Source organism: Nerophis lumbriciformis, linkage group LG07 (assembly GCF_033978685.3).
Source record: "Nerophis lumbriciformis linkage group LG07, RoL_Nlum_v2.1, whole genome shotgun sequence".
NCBI classification, from domain to species: Eukaryota; Metazoa; Chordata; class Actinopteri; order Syngnathiformes; family Syngnathidae; genus Nerophis; species Nerophis lumbriciformis.
This window is the reverse complement of record NC_084554.2, coordinates 13,740,001-13,765,956: the sequence shown is the minus strand read 5'-3', so window position 1 is coordinate 13,765,956 and position 25,956 is coordinate 13,740,001. Positions and strand designations below refer to the sequence as shown.

Sequence of the window (25,956 nt, the reverse complement as noted above, 5' to 3'; positions counted from 1 at the left end):
ATCTGTCACGGGCTGGGGCGCGCGTCAGTGCGCATTCATCTGTGCGCTGCACCGAGCGCTGCACCGAGCGCAGCTCCGAGAGCGAGCAAGGCGCACCCCAGACCAGCAGCAGCAAACAGCTGCAATCAATCACCGGCAATCAGCACACCAGGCTGATGAGGGCGAGCTGAATAAAAACCAGTGGACCCAATGATCCTTGCCGGAACATAACCTTCTGTTGGCGTACAGTAAGCGATCATCGTGCGTTATGCAACCTTGCTCTCTCTCTCTGTTTTTCTTCAACCGTCATTTTGATTGTCTCTTGTCCACCTTGTCGATCCTACTGCAGACCTACGTTACCGTGTTGACATTGCTGTGTGTCTCGTCATTCCACTTCCCCCCCCTGCTTCCCGGACTGCCTCTTGGATCTAGACCTCTCGCTTGGACACGGACCTCTTGACGCCTCTCTCTCAGCCCCACGGACCTCCCGCTTGTCTTTGGATTAGTCACACTCCATTCTCTTGTTTAGTTTATATTATTATTGTTTGATTATCATATATATATATATATATATATATATATATATATATATATATATATATATATATATATATATATATATATATATATATATATATATATATATATATCACGGTGGCAGAGGGGTTAGTGCATCTGCCTCACAATACGAAGGTCCTGAGTAGTCTTGGGTTCAATACCGGGCTCGGGATCTTTCTGTGTGGAGTTTGCATGTCCTCCCCGTGACTGCGTGGGTTCCCTCCGGGTACTCCGGCTTCCTCCCACTTCCAAAGACATGCACCTGGGGATAAGTTGATTGGCAACACTAAATTGGCCCTAGTGTGTGGATGTGAGTGTGAATGTTGTCTGTCTATCTGTGTTGGCCCTGCGATGAGGTGGAGACTTGTTCAGGGTGTACCCCGCCTTCCGCCCGATTGTAGCTGAGATAGGCTCCAGCGCCCCCCGCGACCCCAAAAAGGGAATAAGCGGTAGAAAATGGATGGATGGATGGATATATATATATATATATATATATATATATATATATATATATATATATATATAAATAATAAAGCGTAGAGCTTTCCTGTCCCCTTGTGGAACTGTGCGTCACAACTCCCTCCAACCATAAAAATATCATGCAAAAGCGCAGATTCCAACCATTGAAATACCTTATATAGTTCAAGACTTCAACATCACTGTACATCATAATGGCAGCTACAGTTTCGATCCTAAAGATCTAAAAAAAATTTGGGGGGATGTCCGGCGGGCCAGATTGAAAAGCTTAACGGGCCGCATGTGGCCCCTCGGCCTTAATTTGCCCAGATCTGATCTATTGTAATGGTGCGTCTTTGGAAAGTGCCATCGCCAACTAGTGGTCTGGCATGCACATTACAGAATATTTATTTCTTGCAATAGTTTTTGGATGACATGGCGTCAGCTTTTAATAGCTTGTTTGTCGACACACACAATGATCTTGTGATATGAGTGCTGCCTTATCAATGACTGCGAGGCCGCTTGGCAGAAACACTTTGGTTTCTACTACAGAGCCATCTTTCTCCTCCTTTACTTTGATAGACAATACCATCGCTAGACACTAGCATTTAGACGCTAGCACCTAGACGCGCGACGCTGCGGCCAAGGTAGGAACTGTAAACGGTTTGGCCGCGTGTGTTCTTTGGTTAGAGCAAGATGTGAGATTTACTCTACAACGTGGACTTGTTGCTCGGGGGTGTGATGTTGTGGTACGACAACACACACACACACACCAGGCAGTACATTTCATAAATGCCTCAGCAGTAGATGAATCCCGACCACATTCTCCGCTCGACCGCAGCACTGTAAAAGCTGTGTGTGCATAGACGGGGCGTCCAATAACAACATATCATAGCTACTACCGACTGGGATGACTTACCGCCAGTTGCCACGGTGATTTCACGCAGGAGATGTCCATAAAAAGGGAAATCGAAGGACAGATTGACTCTCTGTGGAAGGAGAACAGACGGGGTCAGAGGGCAAAGGTCAAACAAGACAAAAGTTTCATATTTAGGTTTTTAATTTTCACATGGGTTTTAAGGTATATTAGATGGAGTTTTACTATAGGTGACATTCAAAACATGTCATGGTAAAAATCCTAAAAAAAGTAAAAATCCTAAAAACTCTATAAAGTGTAAGTTGTGTACAGGGTAAATCTGCATTCTCCATCTTTTGCCCAAAAGTGTTGGCTTCCAAAGCCTCCTTCCCCTACTCTATTGTTATTGGTCAGGGACATAGGTCATCAATAAACATATAATAACTGATATAATTGGTTGAAATTGGAGAATATGGCATCACACCAGACTTTCTTCACAAAACCGCTGTCTGTGCAGTGGCAAGAGCAGAGGAGTAGTAACTGTAAGGTAGGTGTTTAGTTCCACAGAAAACAAAAAACCTTTCTGGATGATATTAAAAACATTTTTTTAAAAAGAGCAAATTCACAAGGTCTGTTGGAAATCTGGTGAAGTTTCTCATACCCAAACCATTCAGGAATGCAGTGTTTCCTATACGTTCATTTAAACCCCCATTACAATTCCGTACAGTAGATGGCGGTACAGTATACACATAACTGCGCTTCTTAACACACCTGCTCTGCCAGAGCATAAGACGATATAGCAGGTGGGTTCAGTGTTGCCAACTTATGGCCTGCACTACTAAAGATTTGCTTGTATAACAGGGGTGGGAAAACTTTTTGGCTCAGGGGCCAAAAGGGAGAGCCCCGCCCCCCGACAGAGAAAACTCATTTTGGAGTTTTCATTAGCAGATGACATGGCACCCCAAACCATCACCCAACCATGCAAATTTTGCATTTCCTTTGGAAATCGAGGTCCCAGAGTCTGGAGGAAGACAGGAGAGGCACAGGATCCACGTTGCCTGAAGTCTAGTGTAAAGTTTCCACCATCAGTGATGGTTTGGGGTGCCATGTCATCTGCTGGTGTCGGTCCACTCTGTTTCCTGAGATCCAGGGTCAACGCAGCCGTCTACCAGCAAGTTTTAGAGCACTTCATGCTTCCTGCTGCTGACCTGCTCTATGGAGATGGAGATTTCAAGTTCCAACAGGACCTGGCGCCTGCACACAGCGCAAAATCTACCCGTGCCTGGTTTACGGACCATGGTATTTCTGTTCTAAATTGGCCCGCCAACTCCCCTGACCTTAGCCCCATAGAAAATCTGTGGGGTATTGTGAAAATGAAGATGCAGAATGCCAGACCCAAAAACGCAGAAGAGTTGAAGGCCACTATCAGAGCAACCTGGGCTCTCATAACACCTGAGCAGTGCCAGAAACTCATCGACTCCATGCCACGCCGCATTAACGCAGTAATTGAGGCAAAAGGAGCTCCAACCAAGTATTGAGTATTGTACATGCTCATATTTTTCATTTTCATACTTTTCAGTTGGCCAACATTTCTAAAAATCCCTTTTTTGTATTAGCCTTAAGTAATATTCTAATTTTGTGACACACGGAATTTTGGATTTTCATTTGTTGCCACTTCAAATCATCAAAATTAAATGAAATAAACATTTGAATGCATCAGTCTGTGTGCAATGAATAAATATAATGTACAAGTTACACCTTTTGAATGCAATTACTGAAATAAATCAAGTTTTTCAAAATATTCTAATTTACTGGCTTTTACCTGTATATATATATATATATATATATATATATATATATATATATATATATATATATATATATGTGTGTGTGTGTGTATATGTATATATATATATATATGTGTGTGTGTGTATATATATATATATATATATATATATGTGTGTGTATATGTACAGTGTATGTATATATATATATATATGTGTATATGTAGATATATATATGTGTGTGTGTATATATATATATATATATATATATATATATATATATATATATATATGTAGATATATATATATGTGTGTGTATATATATATGTGTGTGTGTGTATATATATATATATATATATATATATATATATATATATATATATATATATGTATGTATGTGTGGGGGAAAAAAATCACAAGACTGTTTCATCTCTACAGGCCTGTTTCATGAGGGGGGGTACCCTCAATCATCAGGAGATTTTAATGGGAGCATTCGCATACCATGGTTTATATAGGGCACAGAGTGGGTGGGTACAGGCTGGCGTAGGGGCGTGGTGATTGGCTCATGTGTTACCTAGGAGGTGTTTCCGTCTATGGCGGCATGCTGTTACAATTTCGCTGCGCTTGTTGAGGGATGACAGGTCTGGACGGTAAATAATAAACAGTTTCTCTTTCAAGCATAGGTTGCATCTTTTATTACCACTATTGTAAGGTGTGCTGGATGCAAGAATTTGCCATGTTATTGAATATTCAACATTATTGTCTTTGAGGTCCCAAATGTGTTTGCTGAGTTCTGTGGTATTTCGCAGGTTTTTGTTCCTGAAAGAAGCCTTGTGATTGTTCCATCTGGTTTTGAATTCTCCCTCGGTTAATCCTACATATGTGTCGGATGTGTTAATGTCCTTGCGTATTACCTTTGATTGGTAGACAACTGATGTTTGTAAGCACCCCCTGTTGAGAGGGCAATCAGGTTTCTTTCGACAGTTACAGCCTTTGTTGGTTTTGGAGTCGCTCTGTCCGGGGGCCGACGGCTCATTTGCAATTGTTTTGTTGTGGTTTGAGATGATTTGTCGTATATTGTTCATGCAGCTGTAGCTCAATTTAATGTTGTTCTTGTTGAATACTTTTCTTAGGGTGTTGTCTTTGGGAAAGTGTTTGTCAATCAGATTGAGGAATTTGTGTCCAATGTTAGTTGAGACGTTTTTTCTGTATGGGGGGTTGTACCAGATGATGTCGTTTCGTTTTCTGTTCTTTTTTGGCTGGTTTCCTGGCGTGGGTTCATATATATATATATATATATATATATATATATATATATATATATATATATATACACAAAGTTTGGGGACCCCTGGTCTATAAGGTGTCAGCAAGCATCTTTTTAATGAAACATATGAAATAAACTTCTTGGACGCTCGCAGTTAGTGCCAGCATCTCCCATGGTGCACCTTCAGTGCGCTAAAAATGTGGCTTCTAAAGTAGATGCACCGCAATACTGCTTCTAAAATGCCCAGGAAAAAGTGGTACATGTCTGCTGCTTGTTTCAAAACATAGCAAAAAAACTAAACACAGGTGGTGATAACATGATTGTGCAGTAAATGAGTGTCTCCATGGTGAAAGCTGCATAGTACAGGCAAAATCCTTATTGAAAAAAGGCAGTCTGCACCAGTTATCAATTGTACACCCAGTCTTAGTAGATCACAGGCAACATGACTACTATTAGTACACACAAATGTATTGTTTGCACACGCAGTTTAGCACATGGTATTTAGATTTTGGAACCTTCTAAAGAGTATCTGTTTTAGAAAAGCCACTGATCGGATTGGAGACTTTTGAACATTTAGAAATGAAAGCATGTGCCCGCTCATCTAAAAGCACTAACATGCGGCTCAGTCTCGTGTTACATTTTAAAAAGCAAAATTAGGCCCAAAAGTTTTGTATCTGAAAAAATAAACTGAAACTTAAAAATTAGGTTTTGAAGTTGATTTTTGAACAATTACATCAGCGTAATCTATACCAAAAAAGTGCAAGCAATACTTTTTCAGTTTGAATGAGTCAATCTGGTCATTCCTTTGTATTAAGGGTGTAACAGTACACAAAAATTTCGGTTCGGTACGTACCTCGGTTTAGACGTCACGGTTCGGTTCATTTTTGGTACAGTAAGAAAACAACAAAATATACATTTTCTGGTCATTTATTTACCAAAATTTGTAAACAGTGGCTTTATCCTTTTAACATAGTTTTAAAATAGCTCTGTGTGTGATGGATGTGAGCCACCACTAGGCTGATCATGCTAAGCATAACAATAACATACATATACACACAGGGTCCATTGCCAGGGTTACTGCGGTCAACATATATAAAATAAAAACTAAATAAGATAAGGCTCAGAATTGGTTTCTTAACAAAACCTTTCTACATATAAAGTGCAACATTTCCACATATAAAGTGCAACATTAAACTGCTTCAAGTTGTTGCTCAGATTAAATAAAATGACAAAACTTTTCTTCTACATATAAAAAGTGCAACATTAAACAGTTTCATGTCAACTCAGCCTCAGATTAACTTTTCTTTCCCCCCCAGCCTTTAACCCTGGTGACTTTCACTCAATTTTCATGTTTTCTGCCAGAAAAATCAGTTTATCCACATTGTCTGCAGAAAGAGCAGACCTGCTTGCAGTTAAAATGTCTCCAGCTGTGGAAAATACCCTTTCACTGGGCATGGAGGTAGCAGGTATGGCGAGGTAGTGCCTGGCTAACTTGGCAGTAAGAGGATATATGAGCTCATTGTTCCTCCACCATAGAAGTGGGTTAAAATCTAGTTTTCAATGCAGTATGGTCTTAAATTTGCTGCTATAAAAACACCAACAGCATTTGTTATTGCTTTAGCCCTGCCTGACTCGCCGAGGAGAGGCTGCTTGAATGCGGTGGGAGCTGTGTTTGTTCGTCTTTCTCTTCGTTGAAGCGATGTTCACTTGGGGGTGGTACCGCTTTAAAAGGGTTCGAATGTTTGACGTGTTGGCAGAAGCATACCCTACCGCTGCTGAACAATGTCGGCAAACCGCTTTCGCTTTGTCCGTCACTCGTCCTCCATTGTTGTATCGCACCACGAAGCCGAAATGATCCCAAACGGGAGATCTTAACGAGGCAGGAGGGTCTTCCCGCTCTAGCTTTCGCATGTTGTAGTAGCCCGGTCGTTGCTAGCATGCCGTGTGTTGTGCCTCGCTGTGCATTGTTTACACAACGTTAATATGTCCGTGTGTAAACTTGTTCGGTGCACCTCCGTTCCGAACCGAACCCCCCGTACCGAAACGGTTCAATACAAATACATGTTACACCCTTACTTTGTATACATTTTTATTTTCATACACATATATTTTTATATTTGAGATTTCCCCAGTTTGAGATTTTTCTTTTTCAGATTCAAATCTTGTGTTTTGGGTTCAAACTTTTGGCTCAAATTTTGCGTGATGCATGTGTCATCAACTGAGAGGGGCGTGGTATTATAGCATATTAACAATCACGTTGTCTTCAGGGAACGCAGGAACTTAACAATTCAACTTAACAGTTTATGCGGGATACACCAGTGGTCGCCAACCACGGGACATTGGCCGCAATTCAATTATTATAAAAATAATAGGCTGTCAGAATGCCCCTAGTTTTTCATGTTTATGTCGTTTTGTTTCATTGCTTTCACTTTCTAACTTTACTTTGCCGTCCTTGAACACACCATGAGAGAAACTGGAAATTGTGATGTATCATGCTGTAATTGTATGCATGTTCAAAATGAACTCAAAACCGGAATCATATAATGATAAAACCAGTGTCCCAAATTCGCTATTAAAAGCGACTTTGGGCTCGTTTTGTAACGTGTAGTTGCTTATTAGCGTCTGCGTGAATCCCCCGATTGTCTCCAAGCTCCCAACAGCAAACAAAAACCAGAGTAGGTAAGTTTGCTCTCCACATCATACTTACTGGTTATCACAGACGCCTGGGACCTGAGACCGAGTGCAAGAATGAGTGGTAGTAAGTGGAGCAAATAGGAGAAAAATACAATTAAGAATGGGAGATGAGATGATCACTATGCAGATTCAATGAAACAAGACAAATTAATGAGCTAAGATAGTATTCCATATCCATCCATCCATCCATCAAATTTTCTACCGCTTGTCCCTTTCGGGGTTGTGGGGGTGCTGGAGCCTATCTCAGCTGTCACATATAAATCACAGTTATAAAAAAAAGGAGTTATTCCGTATTCATTTTGTGTCTTTAATTTAATTTAGTGACTGTCTTGTTTTTACACAATACCTAATAAATAAATAGTACTCCTGAAGACAACGTGATATCCTTTGTTCAAGATGACACGCCGCCCATGCTAAAACCTGGCCAAATGTCTGAATCTAAAAACTATGAAAAGACTTGCATCTGAAAACAAATATCCAAATATGTGAAAGTGAACAATTAAAAAAATATATTTATTCAAAATAATTACCAGAGAGAATCATAAATATATTCCAACAAAAAAATGGTGTTGAATTCAGAGACATATTTTTAAAAATTCAAAATTAAAACTAAATTTTTTGAGTTTCGAAGGTTGCTTTTTGATTTTTTTACTCACGTTTTGTCTGTCCCACAGTATTCTTCCTCTCGACTACAGTGTCCAGTACCAATATATGAGTCATGGTCAATTATGCAAATTATACGAAGATGTCATCTACTACAACACCACAAATACATTGCAGTTCTATTGGAAACACCGTAGTGGCTTAGCAAATTAAAGTAAGGACAAAACATTAAAACTCATGATATGGTAAATGAGTTATACTTGTATAGCGCTTTTCTACCTTCAAGGTACCGTATTTTTTGGACTATAAGTCGCAGTTTTTTTCATAGTTTGGCCGGGCTCCAATGCGATTTATATATGTTTTTTTCCTTCTTTATTATGCATTTTCGGCAGTTGCGACTTATACTCCGGTGCGACTTATGCTCCGAAAAATACGGTACTCTAAAGCGCTTTGACACTATTTCCACATTCACACATAAATTCACACACTGATGTCGGGAGGTGCCATGCAAGGCGCTAACCACGAGCCATCAGGAGCAAGGGTGAAGTGTCTTGCTCAAGGACACAATGGACGTCACTAGGTTGGTAGAAGCTGGGGATCGAACCAGGAACCCTCAGGTTAATGGCACGGCCACTCTCCCAAACGCACCACGCCGTCCCCATGGCACTTCCATGTAACGTAGAACCAGAGTACAATATTTTAAACATATACGTAAATCTGAAAAGTTGACAGTGTATAGATAAGGCCCCTTTAAGGAATGAAAATCCACTTATAAAGATCTCGAAATGATTTGAACCCCCGCACTCATAACACTTCTGCTTTATTTGTTTGTGGAGGCCGCCGGTCCAATAAAGTCAGCATTGCCTTCATCTCCAAGTCAACCGCGGCCACATGCACTTATCCGTTTTCCTCACACAGAGCCAAAGGCACAGAAGGCTTCGGGGAAGAGAATTGTGCGTACTGTGCAAAGTACAAACTCCATTTGTCACCTCTGACCGGGGAGGAGTAGAACTTTTCTCCATCCTCCACCGCCATTGTAACGCGACGCCGCTCATCACAAATCATGCGGCTCCACCTGCTAAAGTCTTCACGATTTCCGTGTTGGAAAGAAGAAAGAGGGTGCATCTGAAGCAAACGCCGAAGTGGCAGCTTTGTGATTAAATATCATCAGCTTCAATAAAGTTTAATTCCATGCTGTAAATCGTTTTTTTTTAAATGGCAGAAATGAAAAGTAGTATGAAAAAGCACAACCTCCAAGCCTGCACCGTCACTATGCAACACACATATTTACGACTTACCGCTGCTTGCCTGTGCGTGTTGGACAGAATGCTGTGAATCTTTACTTTCTCTTTGTCCATCTGCTCGATGTTCACCCACAAGCCGTTGCCAACCGGGTCTGTCGGCCCGTATGTTTTGGACGTGTAGTAGTTATGGTCTGTGTCCTCCTGTGGGGATAACAACACGTTATTCACAGTGAAAAACGATGACAATATTACTTTTTGTCGTGTATTCTAACCTCCTGCAGTTTCATTGCAAGCAGTACAAAAGTACCAAGTTTTCTGGGATACAAGCTGCCTGTCACTCGGCTAATTGGTCATGGGTCCCCAACCTTTCTTACACCAGGTACCGGTTTAATGTAGGCATCATTTTCACAGACCAGCCTTCCCCGTGTGGCAGATAAATAGAGCTAAAATAAGTGCATGAAAAATACAACTCACCATAACGCTGAATTAGTGGAAGCCCTGGGCTTGTTTGTTTGTGATGAGTCCCAGGCAGAGTGATGATATATACTTTATACCAATAACCAGTCGGGGACTGTGGTTAGAAATTAGCCTTTGGCTACAACCTGGCACTACAGATGTCCGATAATGGCTTTTTCGCCGATGTCCAATATTGTCCAACTCTTAATTACCGATTCCGCAATCAACCGATACCGATATATACAGTCATGGAATTAACACATTATTACTAATTTTGTTGTGATTAAACAATGTAGCAAGATTTTCCAAAATAAATCAACTCAAGTTATGGAAAAAAGTGCCAACATGGCACTGCCATATTTATTATTGGAGTCACAAAGTGCATTATTTTTATTAACATGCCTCCAAACAGCAGCTTGGAATTTGGGACATGCTCTCCCTGAGATAATCCTGATACCCACTACAACTATGGGAAATACTATACTTTGACTTTCACAAAGTGCATTATTTTTAAAAATGCCTCAAAACAACAGCTACAAAAACAATGAAGGCACACAGCTTCAGTCCAGACTATACTAGAGTAATAAAGTAAACAATAACATAGTCCTCCTTTAGTGCAAGACTGCCTGGCATACTGTATAACAGTATAAACTGGGCTCAATCTGCCCTGCTCTAACGTATTTGTATGAGTAACACAAATGTGCTGCAAGCTAGTGGTGAGTGCTTGAAGTGGCCTACCAGTCAGTCAGAGCTTCTGAAATGCTGCTTTGAGACAGGGCGCCTCTGTTCACTGCAAGCTGCAAAGTGTGCGCCATGCAGGGCAGACTAGCCACACCAAACTCCACCGTAGCTTTTGACATACTGCGTGCGTTGTCCCTGACCACAACGTGGGCTTTCGGCTTGGGGTGTTTTTTGTTGTATTTTTGTTTTTTCTCGGCGGAGTCTTTATGCGACAACTGTGTGGTACTACTTTTTTTCGGTGTTTGCTTTTCATCCATCTTCATCGTGTATCTCTTTATGAATCTTGAAGAGGTGGGAGATCAAATTGCTCGTATTAAAGGAAGACGTCTTGGTTCCTCCTCGCATAACCAACTTTTTGCAGTCATTGGAAATTGCCAGTTTTTTATCCGTCAGAGACAATTTAAAATAATCCCAAACCATGTCGCTCATCAGTCACCGAGCGAGCTCGCTTGTTAGCCAGGCTACAGCACTGGCAACAACACACTCTTGTTGTTGTTATGCTCCGCTTGCGGCGGTTTGATGAGGTCATCAAGCGTCGCCAGTAAACCTCTCATGCTGCAGTCGTGCTGCAACTCCTGTGTTGTGTGTGGGAGAGGGGAGAGGGGAGAGGGGAGGGGCTGCTGACTGGGAGACGCAACTGCTCTGTACTTCTCCCTACGTCCGTGTACCCCTCCGTATAGCGGCGTTTTAAAAAGTCATACATTTTACTTTTTTAAACAGATACCGATAATTTCCGATATTACATTTTAAAACATTTATCGGCCGATAATATCAGCAGTCCGATATAATCGGACATCTCTACCTGGCACATTGACATTTTATACAGTACAGGCCAAACGTTTGGACACACCTTCTCATTTCAATGCGTTTTCTTCATTTTTATGACTATTTACATTGTAGATTGTCACTGAAGACATCAAAACTATGACACCTGTGAAGTGATAACCATTTCAAGTGACTACCTCTTCAAGCTCATCGAGAGAATGCCAAGAGTGTGCAAAGCAGTAATCAGAGCCAAAGGGTGGCTATTTTGAAGAAACTAGAACATAAAACATGTTTTCAGTTATTTCACCTTTTTTTGTAAGTACATAACTCCACATGTTCATTCATAGTTTTGATGCCTTCAGTGACAATCTACAATGTAAATAGTCATGAAAATAAAGAAAACCCATTGAATGAGAAGGTGTGTCCAAACGTTTGGCCTGTACTGCATGTCTATGGAAGTTCTCATTCATCCAGGTCATTGTATTCCCAGGACATTCAAATAATCGCAACTGGACTGTTTGGTTTGTCTTAGAAGACGTTTGGTCTCTCATCAAAGAAGACTTCATCAGTTCAAGCTCACAGACTTAGATTGGTCAGATCTAGTCTGGCGGCTGGTGCCAAAAAACCCAAATATATATACTCCAACACCAGAAGAGTGTGCCTGGCAAGTTAGGAAAACACGTGTTCATTAATGTGCATTGTACCATGTAACAAAGATATAACAATTTGCGACTTTCTATTAGGAGTTTTTTTATATACTGTGTCTACGAACAAGCTTATTGGTGTGTCCCGTGAGACAGGGAAAGTAAAATCGGAGAAAATGCGATTGTTTATATATATATACGGGGGACGGCGTGGCGAAGTTGGGAGAGTGGCCGTGCCAGCAATCAGAGGGTTACTGGTTCAATCCCCACCTTCTACCATCCTCGTCACGTCCGTTATGCCCTTGAGCAAGACACTTCACCCTTGCTCATACTTGCCAACCTTGAGACCTCCGATTTCGGGAGATGGGGGGGCGGGGCGGGGGCGTGGTTAAGAGGGGAGGAGTATATTTATAGCTAGGATTCACCAAGTCAAGTATTTCATATATATATATATATATATATATATATAAATAAAAGAAATACTTGAATTTCAGTGTTCATTTATTTACACATATACACACACACTCATCTCATCGGCATGGCGTAGTGGGTAGAGCAACCATGCCAGAAACCTGAGGGTTGCAGGTTCGCTCCCCGCCTCTTACCATCCAAAAATCGCTGCCGTTGTGTCCTTGGGCGGGACACTTCACCCTTTGCCCCCGGTGCCACTCACGCCGGTGAATTGAATGATGAATGATAGGTGGTGGTCGGAGGGGCCGTTGCCGCAAATTGCAGCCACGCTTCCGTCAGTCTACCCCAGGGCAGCTGTGGCTATGAAAGTAGCTTACCACCACCAGGTGTGAATGATTGATGGGTTCTACATGTAAAGCGACTTTGGGTACTTAGAAAAGCGCTATATAAATCCCAGTTATTATTATTATTATTATTACTCATTGTTGAGTTAAGGGTTGAATTGTCCATCCTTGTTCTATTCTCTGTCACTATTTTTCTAACCATGCTGAACACCCTCACTGATGATGCATTGCTGTGTGGCGCGCAAAAAGTGCTTTCATCAAATGCACTAGATGGCAGTATTGTACTGTTTAAGAGTGTCACAACATTGCTGTTTACGGCAGACAAACTGCTTTACGGTAGACAAAACGTGACTGCTGTTGTTGTGTGTTGTTACCGCGCTGGGCGGACGTTCATGAAACTGCCTAACAATAAACCCACATAAGAAACCAAGAACTCGCCCTCGATCATTCTACAGTCATAACATGATTGGGCAGGTACGCTGTTTATTTTGTGTGCCTGAATTTCGGGAGATTTTTGGGAGAAAATTTGTCCCGGGAGGTTTTCGGGAGAGGCGCTGAATTTCGGGAGTCTCCCGGAAAATCCGAGAGGGTTGGCAAGTATGCCCTTGCTCCTGATGGGTCCTGGTTAGCGCCTTGCATGGCAGCTCCCGCCATCAGTGTGTGAATGTGTGTGTGTATGAGTGAATGTGGAAATAGTGTCAAAGCGCTTTGAGTTCCTTAATAAAAAAGGTAGAAAAGCGCTATACAAGTACAACCCATTTACCATTTACCATTTATAAATTATTGAATGTTTCTGTGCGACCTGGTAGCAAATGCGTCACGGACCGGTATCATTCCCCTGACCAGTGGTTGCTAACCTCTGCTTTAAGTTACAAGCAAAACTTTTGATTATGAGCCTCCCCACTCCTAGTTGGTTTAGCGAGTGGTTCAAGGTTCAAGGTTTCTTTTTTGGTACCCGGAGGTAAAACGGTTGCAGAGACAGTAATTAATTCCGCGTCAAGGCAGAATGAGGCACACATACACAAAAACAAAAGTGAAGTGAATTATATTTATATAGCACTTTTCTCTAGTGACTCAAAGTGCTTTTACATAGTGAAACACAATATCTAAGTTACATTTAAACCAGTGTGGGTGGCACTGGGAGAAGGTGGGTAAAGTGTCTTGCCAAGGACACAACGGCAGTGACTAGGATGGCGGAAGTGGGGATCGAACCTGGAACCCTCAAGTTGCTGGCACGGCCACTCTACCAACTGAGCTATACCGCCCCGGTTTATAAAAAAAATAACCACAAACAATTCTCAGTACAAGCAAACCCTGGGACAGCAAAATACATCTGCTATTGAACCAATGTAAGTATCCTGATCAAGTGCTATGATACAATAAATACAATAAAATCCCCATGTGTTAGCCTTGTTTGAAAGTGCGATGGCAGCAGGTACAAAAGTGTTCTTATAGCGTTTAGTCATGCAACGACAAACCGTCGACCTGAGCGAAGGAGCTGGAATTCACTGCATAAGGGATGGGTACAGTTATGAATAATAGAGCTTGCCTTGTGCTGCAGCTGTGAGGCAACGATGGCAGATTTCAGCTTACTTGCCTACTTTACAATTTTATTAGGTGCAGACATGATTTTCAAAGACAAATTACCAAACTGTGACAGTGAAAAGGAGAATATCGATATGCCACAGTGAACCCCGTAAGATCCAACCAAAACATCCGGTCTTACACGCTAGTATTAGTTAATAGCTAGATATTAACATAACTTTATTTTTGCCTAGCAAGGGAAGGAATAAAGTGGTTGTGAAGGACACTGCTCAGAAGAAATGGATGATTTTCATTAAATTAAAAAGAGAAAGAATCAAAAACATGACTGCTGGAGCGTAGCACTGCTCGTCTGCACCAGACCGAGTCTAATGCCAGCCAAGGACGTTAAAATAATAGCTAAACAGCAAACATTTATCAGTGAAAATATGGAGAAGCTGTTGATGGTTTGTTTGACAGAGAAGTATCTCGAAGGAGATACCATAGAAGTCCACTCTTCAAGGTGAATGCTGTACACTAGTATTACAAAACCCAAAACCAGTGAATTTGGTTGTGTAATTCGTAAATAAAAACAGAATACAATGATTTGCAAATCCTTTTCAACTTATATTCAATTGAATAGACTGCAAAGACAAGATATTTAATGTTCGAACTGAGAAACACACATTTTTTTTGCAAACAATCATTAACTTATAATTTAATGGCAGCAACACATTGCAAAAAAGTTGGCACAGGGGCATTTTTACCTCTGTGTTACATGGCCTTTCCTTTTAACAACACTCAGTAAACATTTGGGAACTGAGGAGACCAATTCTTTCCCATTCTTGCTTGATGTACAGCTTACGTTGTTCAACAGTCCGGGGGTCTCCGTTGTGGTATTTTAGGCTTCATAATGCGCCACACATTTTTTAATGGGAGACCGATCTGGACTACAGTCAGGCCAGTCTAGTACCCGCACTTTTTTTTACTATGAAACCACACTGTTGTAACACGTGGCTTGGAATTGTCTTGCTGAAATAAGCAGGGGCGTCCATGATAACGTTGCTTGGATGGCAACATATGTTGCTCCAAAACCTGTATGTACCTTTCAGTATTAATGGTGCCTTCACAGATGTGTAAGTTACCCATTCCTTGTGCACTAATACACCCCCATACCATCACAGATGCTGGATTTTGAACTTTGCGCCTATAACAATCTGGATGGTTCTTTTCCTCTTTGGTCATGAGAACACGACGTCCACAGTTTCCAAAAACAATTTAAAATCGGACTATTCAGACCACAGAACACTTTTATACTTTGCATCAGTCCATCTTAGATGAGCTCGGGCCCAGCGAAGTCAGCAGCGTTTTTGGATGTTGTTGATAAATGGCTTTCGCTTTGCATAATAGAGCTTTAACTTGCACTTACAGATGTAGCGACCAACTGTAGTTACTGACAGTGGTTTTCTGAAGTGTTCCTGAGCCTATGTGGTGATATCCTTTACACACTGATGTCGCTTTTTGATGCAGTACCGTCTGAGGGATCGAAGGTCACGGGCATTCAATGTTGGTTTTCAGCCTTGCTGCTTACGTGCAGTGATTTCTCCAGATTCTCTGAACCTGTTGATGATATTACGGACTGTAGATGGTGAAATCCCTAAGTTCCTTGCGATAGCTGGTTGAGAAATGTTGTTCTAAAACAATTTGCTCAGGCATTTGTTTACAAAGTGGTGACCCTCGCTCCATCCTTGTTTGTGAATGACTGAGCATTTCATGGAAGCTGCTTTTATACCCAATCATGACACCCACCTGTTCCCAATTAACCTGTTCACCTGTGGGATGTTCCAAATAAGTGTTTGATGACCATTCCTCCACTTTCCCAGTTTTTTTTGCCACTTGTGCCAGCTTTTTTGAAACACGTTGCAGGCATTAATTTCCAAATGAGCTAATATTTGCAAAAAATAAAGTTTTCCAGGTCAAACGTTATGTATCTTGTCTTTGCAGTCTATACAATTGAATATAGATAGGTTGATAAGGATTTGCAAATCATTGTATTCCGTTTTTATTTACCATTCATACAACGTGCCAACTTCCCTGATTTTGGGTTTTTTACATTACTTCTTAAATCTACTGCAGTTGTTTGTATTACATTATATTGTATTGTTTTTTTATACAATGTTTCGCATCTAAAAGTTTGTTTTTCTTTTAAAAGGGCATGTTACATGTTAAATGGTGCTGTTTTGGGCAAAGGGGCGGGGTTAAGCACATATTTAACAGATTTCAATTCAGTTCCATGGGCGACTGTTTCACAATTCAGGTTTTTTGAGGTACGAGCTGCATGATAGAATCAATTAATCTTGTATCCATATCATAAAAATATTTCCGTACACCCCATTTTTCGTATTTTAACACATTTTAGTGTACAGCCAAGAATTGCCTACGTATTATTCTGTGGAATGGTGCTCGTACAAAGGATAACACGCGTTCTCCCTTCCGTTCATTGCCGTCTTCGCTAACCAGTCTTCAATAAAAAGGTACAAGTGGTGTTTGTCCATTTAATTAGTCATTTTTATGTATTTCACATTATATGCATGTAAAATTATTAATATCAATATCATCACCTACAAAATGTGTTTTGTGTTCATATTTGTGGGTGTCTGGAACAGATTAATTGGATTTACATTATTTTTAAATGGGAAAAAAAAGCTTTTGTTTTAGTCCGATTCCTTTCCACATGACCTTTGGGAAGAAATGGCAAAAGAAAAGCGAGGTACCACTGTACATGAAGAAAATAATCTAAGAAGAGAAAGACCGTAAAAGACGTGTAGAAGCTTGTTATCTTTTAGTGTTTCCTGCTCTGAATGAGCAAGAGCGCTGGGCAGCCTAATAAGCACAGCTGGCCTTTAAGCTACCAACATTGCTCAGACGTCTGCTGCAAGGGGAGCCACGCAGCAATTTAACTGGCATCTCATTAGGACATATTTGATATATGGACGCTGTTTGCTTCGATCCAAGCAAAACGCTTTCCTTCATCTTCAACGTTCGCAAAGCGGGACTGGCAAACATCTCCACGCCAAAGGTGATTGGGTCCTGCAGGAGGTCGTTTGACTGAAAAAAACATTAATCAGCGTCGGAAGAAGCCTCCATGCAGCCTCAGTCAGCACTTTTAGAGAGAGGAGTCGTAAAGGGCTGAACTGGATTGGTGTTTTTTTAGAGGGTCTGAGTGAGAGGACCTTCTAAAAAGTCAGACACCTGGAGACTTTCCCTCAGGGGCCGGGGGTAATTGGAGGGAAGGGGTCATCTAGCTTCCGTTATCCGGCTGGGACTGTGTAGGCAGGACGCCCATTACTGTGTCAGCTGGGGCGGTGTGGGCAAAGGGGTGGGGTTAAGCACATATTTAACACATTTCAATTCAGTTCCATGGGCGACTGTTTCACAATTCAGAGCAGCAACTTGAGGGTTCCAGGTTCGATCCCTGCTTCCACCATCCTAGTCACTGCCGTTGTGTCTAGAGATGTCCGATATAATCGGCCAATAATTGCTTTAAAATGTAATATCGGAAATTATCGGTATCGGTTTCAAAATTATCGGTATCGGTTTCAAAAAGTAAAATGTATGACTTTTTAAAACGCCGTTGTGTACACGGACGTAGGGAGAAGTACAGAGCGCCAATAAACCTTAAAGGCACTTCCTTTGCGTGCCGGCCCAATCCCATAATATCTACGGCTTTTCACACACGCAAGTGAATGAAAATGCATACTTGGTCAACAGCCATACAGGTCACACTGAGGGTGGCCGTATAAACAACTTTAACACTGTTACAAATATGCGCCACACTGTGAACCCACACCAAACAAGAATGACAAACACATTTCGGGAGAACATCCGCACTGTAACACAACATAAACACAACAGAAGAAATACCCAGAACCCTCTTCCGGGACGCTACAATATACACCCCCGCTACCCCCCCCCCCCCCCCCCCCCACCTCAACCCCGCCCCCCCCCCAACCCCGCCCACCTCTGCTCTCTCAGGGAGAGCATGTCCCAAATTCCAAGCTGCTGTTTTGAGGCATGTAAAAAAAAATAATGCCCTTTGTGACTTCAATAATAAATATGGCAGTGCCATGTTGACATTTTTTTCCATAACTTGAGTTGATTTATTTTGGAAAACCTTGTTGCATTGTTTAATGCATCCAGCGGGGCATCACAACAAAATTAGGCATATTAATGTGTTAATTCCACGACTGTATATATCGGTATCGGTTGATATCGGACTCAGTAATTAAGAGTTAGACTATATCGGAATATCGGATATCGGCAAAAAAGCCATTATCGGACATCTCTAGTTGTGTTCTTTGGCAAAATACTTTAATTCACTTCACACTTCACTATGTAAATAGTCTGGAGTCATAGCGTGGCAACATACTATGACATCATTGCACAAAATAGTATGACAGAACTAGACCACAACATGACATCATAGTATGGCATGCGTAACACCATAGCATGACATCATAGTGTGACATAGAATTACATAGTACGTGACATAGCATGACATCATACTGTAGTGTTACATCACATCAGGTATGACATCATTGGGTGGCATCATAGTGTGACATGGGATTATATCATGTGTCCCATAAAATTATCATACCTGACATGACCTGCCATACGTGATAGTATGACATCGCATCATAGTGTCACATAAAGTTGCATCATATGTGACATCATAGCATGGCCTCATACTGTGACATTGAATTGTGTCATACGTGACATCAGCATGACAACATAGTCTGGCAAAGTGACATCGTAGTGTCACATAGAATTACATCAGACATGACATCAAAGTGTCACATAGAATTATCATACCGGACATGACCTGACATACGCGACAGTATGACATAGCATCATAGTGTCACAAAGTTGCATCATAAGTGACATCATAGCATGGCATCATAGTGTCACATTGAATTGCATCATACGTGACATCAGCATGACATCATAGTCTGACAAAGTGACATCGTAGTGTCACATAGAATTACATCAGACATGACATCAAAGTGTCACATAGAATTATCATACCGGACATGACCTGACATACGCGACAGTATGACATAGCATCATAGTGTCACAAAGTTGCATCATAAGTGACATCATAGCATGGCATCATAGTGTCACATTGAATTGCATCATACGTGACATCAGCATGACATCATAGTCTGACAGAGTGACATCATAGTGTCACAGAATTACATCATATGTGACATTGTGTATCATGGGATTACATCATGTGTGACATAGAATGACATCATACCTGACATCATAGTCTGGCAATATTATGTCATATGTGACAGTGTGACATAGCATGGCATCATAGTGTCACATAAACTTGCATCATTTGTGACATCATAGCATGGCATCATCGTGTCACATAAAATTGCATCATACGTGACATCAGCATGACATCATAGTCTGACATAGATTTACATCAGACATGAAATCCTAGCATGACATCATAGTGTCACATAGAATAGCATCATACTAGGGCTGCAACTAACAACTAATTTGATAATCAATTAATCTGTCGATTATTACTTCGATTAATCGATTAATAATCGGATAAAGGAGACAAACTAAATTTCTATCCTTTCCAGTATTTTATCTAAAAAAAACAGCATACTGGCACCATACTTATTTTGATTATTGTTTCTCAGCTGTTTGTAAATGTTGCAGTTTATAAATAAAGGTTTATAAAAAAGAAAAAAAGAAGAAAAGAAAAAGTAGCCTCTGCGCATGCGCATAGCATAGATCCAATGAATCGATGACTAAATTAATCGCCAACTATTTTTATAATCGATTTTAATCTATTTAATCGATTAGTTGTTGCAGCCCTACATCATACCTGACATAGTGTGGCAATATTACGTCATACGTGACAGTGTGACATCATAGCATGACACATCATAGTGTGACATAGAATAACATTATACGTGACAGTGTAACATCATAGCATGGCATCATAGTGTCACAGAATTGTGCCATACATGACATCATAGTGTGAGATAGTGACAAAATGGTGTCACATAGAATGACATCATAGGTAACATCATAATGTGACATCATAGTGTGACATAGTCTGTCACCCCCCAACAGAGCACCCATGAGGTGGTGTACCACTCAGTGGTACTGGAGGGTACCAAAAAGTGTTAAAGCATGGAAGAGCGATGCTGGTATCCTTCAGGCACGATGACAATGAAAGACAAGGTGATTTTGGAAGACGACAGGAGAAAGCTTGTTACAAAAGTCAGTAGGTGACTCAACTCGCTTGAAACTATCAATATATTCATCTGATCGTCTTCATCCATGATTCATCACTTGGCAAAGTGAGCAATGGGAATTCCCCCGAGAAAGTAGCCGCAGACACCAACGCAAAGCACCCTCCCCATCAGCGCACATGAACAGCAGCGTGGTGGGAACCCACACACACTCCAGTTTGCTTTTGCTGGCACGGCCTCACGCCCGACGCGGCTTCAAGCGTCCAGACGGGCTGAACCGAACGCCGCCTAAATGAGAAGGGCAGGGTGTGAAAATGACACCACGGAATGCACAGGAGCAACTTTAACAGCGTCCTGAGCGCTGTTTGGAAAAGGACCAGTTTGGAGACGTCCAACTGCAAGTGAGGACAGAAGGCTGCGAGATGCCTTCCAAAGCCGCGCCACGGCGTGACTCTTCATATATTATTCTTGCACGGCACTCAATGACAATACTGCATTACTATCTCCTGCTCTCTTACAATAGCCTTTATTACAAATGTCTCCTGTTCAACATTGCTGTGACCACTTTATACTCTCTACTCACAAAGTACTCCACTGTATATAGTCTACACCAACCCTACTCATCTAGCGGCCCGCGGGCCCAACGCTTTTCATTTGGCCTGCCGAACATCACCCAAAAAGGCTTGATGAGACCATTAAAACGAGGGTTGATCATGTATGCAATACTCCCGCCACCCCACATGGGGCAACAGCGAGGCATATGTGTCACAGTAAAGCAGCAGTGGGGTGAGTAGAAGAAGACTAGTCATTCAACCCTGGGAAAAAAAATCTAAATAAATTGTAAAAATCTGAATTCTAACGACTAGACAACAAAATATGAATGTTCTGTCCCGAGCTAGTGCTCGAGTCATTGTTTTCTGGCGGACCTTTTAAGCGACGGACACATTGATCCAGACAAGCAGCAACAATGGTAGAAATCCCAGCGTGTAAGCTTCATTACGAAACTTGGTAAAAGATTTGTAAGTAGTAGGGTTGTATGGTATACCGGTATTAGTGTAGTACCGCGATACTAATGAATCATATTTGGTACTATACCGCCTCTGAAAAGTACCGGTCCACCACGACCTGTCGTTGTCACGTCGTGTCATTGCTGGTTTACGAGCAGAGGAGCATGTTCCGCAGTGCACAATCACAGAGTACTTACAAACCCCGTTTCCATATGAGTTAGGAAATTGTGTTAGATGTAAATATAAACGGAATACAATGATTTGCAAATCCTTTTCAACCCATATTCAATTGAATGCACTACAAAGACAAGATGTTTGATGTTCAAACTCATAAGCTTTATTTTTTTTTGCAAATAATAATTAACTTAGAGTTTCATGGCTGCAACACGTGCCAAAGTAGTTGGGAAAGGGCATGTTCACCACTGTGTTACATCACCTTTTCTTTTAACAACACTCAATAAACGATTGGGAACTGAGGAAACTAATTGTTGAAGCTTTGAAAGTGGAATTCTTTCCCTTTCTTGTTTTATGTAGAGCTTCAGTCGTTCAACAGTCCGGGATTTCCGCTGTCGTATTTTACGCTTACCGTGGTAGAGGAGTTTGCGTGTCCCAATGATCCTAGGAGCTATGTTGTCCGGGGGTTTCTATGCCCCCTGGTAGGGTCTCCCAAGGCAAACTGGTCCTAGGTGAGGGATCAGACAAAGAGCAGCTCGAAGACCTCGATGAAGAACACAAACCAAGGACCCAGATTTCCCTCGCCTGGACGCGGGTCACCGGGGCCCCCCTCTGGAGCCAGGCCCGGAGATGGGGCACGATGGCGAGCGCCTGGTGGCCGGGCCTGTCCCCATGGGGCCCGGCCGGGCACAGCCCGAAGAGGCAACGTGGGTCCCCCCTCCAATGGGCTCACCACCCATAGCAGGGGCCATAGAGGTCGGGTGCAGTGTGAGCTGGGCGGCAGCCGAGGGCAGGGCACTTGGCGGTCCGATCCTCGGCTACATAAGCTGGCTCTTGGGACGTGGAACGTCACTTCGCTGGGGGGGACGGAGCCTGAGCTACTGCGTGAGGTGGAGAAGTTCCGGCTAGATATAGTCGGACTCACTTCGACGCACAGCAAGGGCTCTGGAACCACTTCTCTTGAGAGGGGCTGGACTCTCTTCCACTCTGGCGTTGCCGGCAGTGAGAGGCGACGGGCTGTTCATTCTTGTTGCCCCTCGGCTCAAAGCCTGCACGTTGGAGTTCAACCCGGTGGACGAGAGGGTAGCTTCCCTCCGCCTTCGGGTGGGGGGGACGGGTCCTGACTGTTGTTTGCGTTTACGCGCCAAACAGCAGCTCAGAGTACCCACCCTTTTTGGATTCACTCGAGGGAGTACTGGAGAGTGCTCCCCCGGGTGATTCCCTCGTTCTACTGGGGGACTTCAACGCTCATGTTGGCAGCGACAGTGAAACCTGGAGAGGTGTGATTGGGAAGAATGGCCGCCCGGATCTGAACCCGAGTGGTGTTCTGTTATTGGACTTTTGTGCTCGTCACAGATTGTCGATAACAAACACCATGTTCAAACATAAGGGTGTCCATATGTGCACTTGGCACCAGGACACCCTAGGCCGCAGTTCCATGATCGACTTTGTAGTTGTGTCATCGGATTTGCGGCCTCATGTTTTGGACACTCGGGTGAAGAGAGGGGCGGAGCTTTCTACCGATCACCACCTGGTGGTGAGTTGGCTGCGATGGTGGGGGAGGATGCCGGACAGACCTGGCAGGCCCAAACGCATTGTGAGGGTTTGCTGGGAACGCCTGGCAGAGTCTCCTGTCAGAGAGAGTTTCAATTCCCACCTCCGGAAGAACTTTGAACATGTCACGAAGGAGGTGCTGGACATTGAGTCCGAGTGGACAATGTTCCGTACCTCTATTGTCGGGGCGGCCGATTGGAGCTGTGGCCGCAAGGTGGTTGGTGCCTGTCGTGGCGGTAATCCTAGAACCCGTTGGTGGACGCCGGCGGTGAGGGATGCCGTCAGGCTGAAGAAGGAGTCCTATCGGGTTCTTTTGGCTCATGGGACTCCTGAGGCAGCAGACAGGTACCGACAGGCCAAGCGGTGTGCGGCTTCAGCGGTCGCGGAGGCAAAAACTCGGACATGGGAGGAGTTCGGGGAGGCCATGGAAAAAGACTTCCGGACGGCTTCGAAGCAATTCTGGACCACCATCCGCCGCCTCAGGAAGGGGAAGCAGTGCAGTGTCAACACCGTGTATGGTGGGGATGGTGCTCTGCTGACCTCGACTGCGGATGTTGTGGATCGGTGGAGGGAATACTTCGAAGACCTCCTCAATCCTACCAGCACGTCTTCCTATAAGGAAGCAGGGCCTGGGGAATCTGTGGTGGGCTCTCCTATTTCTGGGGCTGAGGTTGCCGAGGTAGTTAAAAAGCTCCTCGGTGGCAAGGCCCCGGGGGTGGATGAGATCCGCCCGGAGTTCCTTAAGGCTCTGGATGTTGTGGGGCTGTCTTGGTTGACAAGACTCTGCAACATCGCATGGACATCGGGGGCGGTACCTCTGGATTGGCAGACCGGGGTGGTGGTTCCTCTCTTTAAGAAGGGGAACCGGAGGGTGTGTTCCAACTATCGTGGGATTACACTCCTCAGCCTTCCCGGTAAGGTCTATTCAGGTGTACTGGAGAGGAGGCTACGCCGGATAGTCGAACCTCGGATTCAGGAGGAACAGTGTGGTTTTCGTCCTGGTCGTGGAACTGTGGACCAGCTCTATACTCTCGGCAGGGTCCTTGAGGGTGCATGGGAGTTTGCCCAACCAGTCTACATGTGCTTTGTGGACTTGGAGAAGGCATTCGACCGTGTACCCCGGGAAGTCCTGTGGGGAGTGCTCAGAGAGTACGGGGTAACGGACTGTCTTATTGTGGCATTTCGCTCCCTGTATAATCAGTGTCAGAGCTTGGTCCGCATTGCCGGCAGTAAGTCGGACACGTTTCCAGTGAGGGTTGGACTCCGCCAAGGCTGCCCTTTGTCACCGATTCTGTTCATAACCTTTATGGACAGAATTTCTAGGCGCAGTCAGGGCGTTGAGGGGATCTGGTTTGGTGGCTGCAGGATTAGGTCACTGCTATTTGCAGATGATGTGGTCCTGATGGCTTCCTCCGGCCAAGATCTTCAGCTCTCACTGGATCGGTTCGCAGCCGAGTGTGAAGCGACTGGGATGGGAATCAGCACCTCCAAGTCCGAGTCCATGGTTCTCTCCCGGAAAAGGGTGGAGTGCCATCTCCGGGTTGGGGAGGAGATCTTGCCCCAAGTGGAGGAGTTCAAGTACCTCGGAGTCTTGCTCACGAGTGGGGGAAGAGTGGATCGTGAGATCGACAGGCGGATCAGTGCGGCGTCTTCAGTAATGCGGACGCTGTATCGATCCGTTGTGGTGAAGAAGGAGCTGAGCCGGAAGGCAAAGCTCTCGATTTACCGGTCGATCTACGTTCCCATCCTCACCTATGGTCATGAGCTTTGGGTCATGACCGAAAGGACAAGATCACGGGTACAAGCGGCCGAAATGACTTTCCTCCGCCGAGTGGCGGGGCTCTCCCTTAGAGATAGGGTGAGAAGCTCTGTCATTCGGGGGGAGCTCAAAGTAAAGCCGCTGCTCCTCCACATCGAGAGGAGCCAGATGAGGTGGTTCGGGCATCTGGTCAGGATGCCACCCGAACGCCTCCCTAGGAAGGTGTTTCGGGCACGTCCGACCGGTAGGAGGCCACGGGGAAGACCCAGGACACGCTGGGAAGACTATCTCTCCCGGCTGGCCTGGGAACGCCTCGGGATCCCCCGGGAGGAGCTGGACGAAGTGGCTGGGGAGAGGGAAGTCTGGGCTTCCCTGCTTAAGCTGCTGCCCCCGCGACCCGACCTCGGATAAGCGGAAGAAGATGGATGGATGGATGGATGGATATATACATATACACATATACATACATATATATATATATATATACATACACATATATATATATATACATACTAGAGATGCGCGGTTTGCGGGCACAACCGCGGAGTCCGCGGATTATCCGCGGATCGGGCGGATGAAATTAAAAAAAATTCGATTTTATCCGCGGGTCGGGTCGTGCGGTTGAAATAAAAAAAAATTTGATTTTCAATAGATTCAGGCGGGTGGCAGTTAAACCAATTCGGAAATATATATACATAGTTAAATGTTGTTACCCACATACGAAAAACGAGCAGGCACCTGCTGCATATGCCACAACAGAAGAAAAAAAAAAAAAGAGATGGACACTTTTACGGAGCGGAGAAGGGACGCCTCGCCGGGGTCCGGGACCGAGGCCCCTTCCCCCGAGAGGGCCCCACCGGG

The 25,956-nt window shown here is 43.5% G+C and overlaps 1 protein-coding gene across 2 annotated transcripts in view; it reads right to left on the bottom strand.

Moving 5' to 3' along the window:
• plxdc2b (plexin domain containing 2b) overlaps positions 1–25,956 on the bottom strand; it is a 142,410-nt gene that overhangs the window by 49,579 nt on the left and 66,875 nt on the right. For both annotated transcript variants that reach the window (XM_061965785.1, XM_061965786.1), the window contains exons 3-4: positions 9,496–9,642; positions 1,913–1,982 (exon numbers count right to left, since the gene is read on the bottom strand). In XM_061965785.1, coding sequence (XP_061821769.1) covers positions 1,913–1,982; positions 9,496–9,642 — 217 coding nt within the window. The remainder of the gene's footprint in view (positions 1–1,912; positions 1,983–9,495; positions 9,643–25,956) is intronic.